The 4262-nt window shown below is 34.4% G+C and overlaps 1 protein-coding gene across 1 annotated transcript in view; it reads right to left on the bottom strand.

The window, feature by feature from the left end:
• Nucleotides 1-206: 206 nt before the first annotated feature.
• LOC110298405 (vomeronasal type-2 receptor 116-like) overlaps nt 207-4262 on the bottom strand; it is a 23178-nt gene continuing 19122 nt past the window's right edge. Inside the window, exon 5 of the mRNA XM_021167634.1 lies at nt 207-1126. Coding sequence (XP_021023293.1) covers nt 207-1126 — 920 coding nt within the window. The remainder of the gene's footprint in view (nt 1127-4262) is intronic.

The following is a 4262-nucleotide window of genomic DNA, read 5'->3' as shown; positions in this document are numbered from 1 at the left end:
CATATATCAGACAATTCAATAAAAAAAAAAAACCAGATTTCATGGTTTGATCCTATAAAATAATGTCCAGGTCATATGCTAGATTTTTATTGTCCAGCATTTTTCTACATTTTTTTAATGATAGAAACTCATATAATGATATAATACATAGTAAGCATTTTGGTGATCATGAGACTATGTTCGGTGTACTAAATAAGCAATTAAATTCAATTAATATTTATAGCTTTTGCACTTATTTTCCTAAACTCATTAAAAGAATTTATTTGTGGTCTCAACAGAATAATGTAGCACTTTGGGAGAAATATGCAAAGAAGCATCCCTGCACTGGAGGCCAAGATACAGAAGACCTCCACAGCAACCATAGTCTTTCCCTTAGTGCTGTGGTAAACAGGGAGGAAGGTGATCCAGACACTGCAGAACACCAGCATGCTGAATGTCAGGAGCTTGGCTTCATTGAATGTGTCAGGCAGATTCCTGGCCAGGAAAGCCACAGTGAAACTTGCAAGAGCAAGAGAGCCCATGTATCCCAGGACACAGTAGAAGACAGTTACTGAACCCTTGTTGCAAACAATGATGATGTGGCCATGTATCATGTGTAGATCCAAATCAACAAATGGAGGAGAAGTTCCCAGCCAGATTCCACAGAGAATCATTTGGATCATGGTGCATATGGGAATGATGTAATTAGGTGCCCCTGAGAGTAGCAGCCACCTCAGTCTTCTTCCTGGAACAGTGATCTTAAATGCTAGAACTACAGTAATTGTCTTGGCTAAGACACTAGAGGCAGCCACAGTGAACACAATGGCAAACGTGGTCTGTTGCAGAATGCAGCTAACCATAGTGGGATAACCAATATAGAGCAAGGAACAAATAAAACAAAATATGAGGGAGATGAGTAGGACATAGCTGAGAGTTTCATTATTGGCCTTGACTATGGGAGTGTCTCGGTGTTTCAAGAAGACACAGAGTACAATAACTGTAAGAAAAGAAAAGAACACAGCCAAAACAGCCAGAGCCATTCCCAAGGGTTCTTCATAATCCAGAAAGGACACAACTTTTTTGAGGCAGTTAGTTTGATCAGTGTTTGCATACTCATCTACTGGACACTTCACGCATTGCTCCATGTCTAGTATAAGAAGAGAAGAATTGTCAGATTTAATTTTCCATAATAATCACAAGATATGCTAAGCTTATGCTGTAGAAAATCATAATTAAATTACACTGATATATTGTGTTAGATGCAAATAAAACATGGGAGCTGTTTTAGATGTGATCCTAATTTCCAATGCTTATATTCTTTATGCAAGCTTTTATTCATATTTATCTAATATATTCAAAGTATTTATTATATTTTTCAAAACCAAGACTGTACTATTACATAATATACATAATAAACATATTTTGTGTTTCCACAATAATATACCTTAGATTGATCACTCATAGAATCACACTTTTTTCTACTTATACTTGTGTATATTATGCAAAAGAAGAATTTAGAAGGAGATGTGTCAGCAAAAAGTATGGTCTTCTATGTGGTTTAAAGCAAATATTTGTACATAGAAACTCTACCACTTTATGTCTTAGAAAAGAATTAACAGCCAACATTTTACTAAACTGTTATAATCCCTGGCTCTATTTTATACATTTATTCTTATAAATACTAATATTTACAGTCTTTAACATTTTTTATAGAAACTTACCATTGAAAAAGACATCATTAGAGAATATCATTGTCAGTAAAATTTAGAGTTTTGGAATTCAGTCAGATGGATACAACTACAAAACCAATTCCTCAGTTAAGGCTAGAAAATTATGAAAGAGATTATGTGAAGAGTGTAAGCATTAGAGAAATGGAGAATTTATTATGGACATGGATATTCTAGAAAGATTGCATGTAACACACATAAATATCTCACCATAAAGGGTTTTTTAAGCCTCAGCTGACTGAAATAAAAAAACAAAAACAAAAACAAAATCATGACACTTTGGAGAAGGGAAGAAACATGCAAAATTCTAGCTTAGAGAATCACAGATAATGAAGGAATATGGAGAGTGAGTAAAATTGTCTTCCTTTGTGAATCATATAACAAATAGTGTGTGTGTGTGTGTGTGTGTGTGTGTTCGAGAGAGAGTGAGAGAGAGAGAGAGAGAGAGAGAGAGAGAGAGAGAGAGCGCACACATCTAAGAGCACTTAATAAAATGTCACAATTTGAAAAAGTGTAAAGAGGTATGTTTGCACGTTTTTGTAGGAAAGATAAGGAAAGAAAAAAATGTAATCATATTATAATCTCCAAAATAAAAGTATCATTAAAAAAGCACTGATAGAGCTGGGCATGGTGGCACACGCCTTTAATCCCAGCACTTGGAAGGCAGAGGCAGGCAGATTTCTGAGTTCAAGGCCTGCCTGGTCTACAGAGTTCCAAGACAGCCAGGGCTATACAGAGAAACCCTGTCTCAAAAAACAAAACAAAAAAACAAACCAACAACAAAAAGCACTGATAATGAGGAAGAGATGACATGAAAAATCATCACCTAATTTCTCTACAATCAAAAACATTATGTTTAGTTGTTATTCAATGTGTGAATTGTGGTAGGATACAGTTTCTCTTAATTTCACTTATTTATGTAAGATTTCCTATGCTATACTCTCATTGATGTAGTATTTATTAAGAAATACCATGATCTAAATTATGGTAAATTCCTCAAAAATAATCTTGACAGAACATAATAGATGTAGGTTTTTGTATATTCCTTCTATTCTTATACTTGTAGATTACACAATAGTGTATTAGTTTTTTCAATCAATTATGCTAATAGATCAAAGTGAAAAGTGATGCTCTTTTCCATATACAGAGTCTCTGCATTGAAAGATGTACATTTGTTTCATTTTGTATTTGCTTTTTGATTCTGCTAAACAGTGTTATCAAAATTGGTAAGTAGACATATTCAAATACTCCAATTTCTTTTACCCACTTAAAAATAATCAAGTCATTCGTGCACTATTCTGAAATCTCTTAAATATAGGATTTAAGGTTCTGGCTATGGCAAAGAGCCCACTAAAGGAGATAAGCAGATATAAATTAAAAAAATCAAAAAGTACCACTATTTTTAGAAGATATGATAGTATGTATAATCAACTACAAAATGCCACCAGAGATCTCTGACAACTCGGGAACAACTTCAACAAAGTGGCAGGATTAATAATTAACTCAAAACAATCAGTAGCATTTTTTATACAAATGATAAACAGTCTGAGAAAGAAATTAGAAAACCAGCACCCTTCACAATAGCTAAAAATAGTATAAAACAACTTGGTATAACTCTTTCCAAGCAAGTGAAATATTTCTAAAGCCAGAAGTTCGTATCTCTGAAAAAAAAAACTTCCAGGAAGGCCTCTGATGATAGAAAGATCACTTATGCTCATGCATTACTAGAATTAACATAGTAAAATGGCCACCTTACTAGAAGCTGTCTACAGATTTAGGGAAACCCCCATCAAAATTCTAACACAATTCTTCATGGAAAGACATTTTCAACTTCATATGGAAAAACAACCCAGGACTACCAAAACAATTTTCAATAATAAAAAAGCATCCAGTGAAAATAACCTTTTCTAACCTCAGGTTGCAGTACTGATAAATAGTGGGAAAAAAAACAAACAAAAACTGAATGGGGTTGGTACAGAGACAGAAAGGTTAATCAATGGAGTAAAATCGAAGACCCAGAAGTAAACCCATACACCTATGGATACTTGATCTTTGACAAAGAAACCAAAAAATACAGTAGAAAAAAAGCAAGTATCTTCAATAAATGGTGTTAGTATAACTGTTGCTCTCTATATAGGAAAATGAAAATAGATCCATATTTATCACCTTTCACAAAGCTCAGGTCCAAGTGGATCAGGTACCTAAACTAACACCAGATAAACTCAATTTAATAGGAGAGAATGTTGGAAATAGCCTTGAACTGATTGTAACAGTGGGAAATTTTCTGAACAGTATACCAGTGGCTCAGGCTCTAAGATCGAGAGTTAATAAATGGGACCTCAGGAAACTGTAAAGCTTCTGTAAGGACAAAGACACCATCCATAGGAAAAATTCATAACCTACTGACTGGGAAAATAAATCTTCCCTATCCCTACTTCTTTTTTTTTTTTTTAATTAGGTATTTTCCTCATTTACATTTCCAATGCTATCCCAAAAGTCCCTCACTCCCCTCCCCACTCACTCCCCCTTTTTGGCCCTGGCATTCCCCTGTACTGG

The sequence above is a fragment of the Mus caroli genome, chromosome 7, assembly GCF_900094665.2.
Source record: "Mus caroli chromosome 7, CAROLI_EIJ_v1.1, whole genome shotgun sequence".
Classification (NCBI taxonomy): domain Eukaryota; kingdom Metazoa; phylum Chordata; class Mammalia; order Rodentia; family Muridae; genus Mus; species Mus caroli.
Note: the sequence above shows the minus strand (reverse complement) of the source record. Positions and strands in the feature narration are given on the sequence as shown.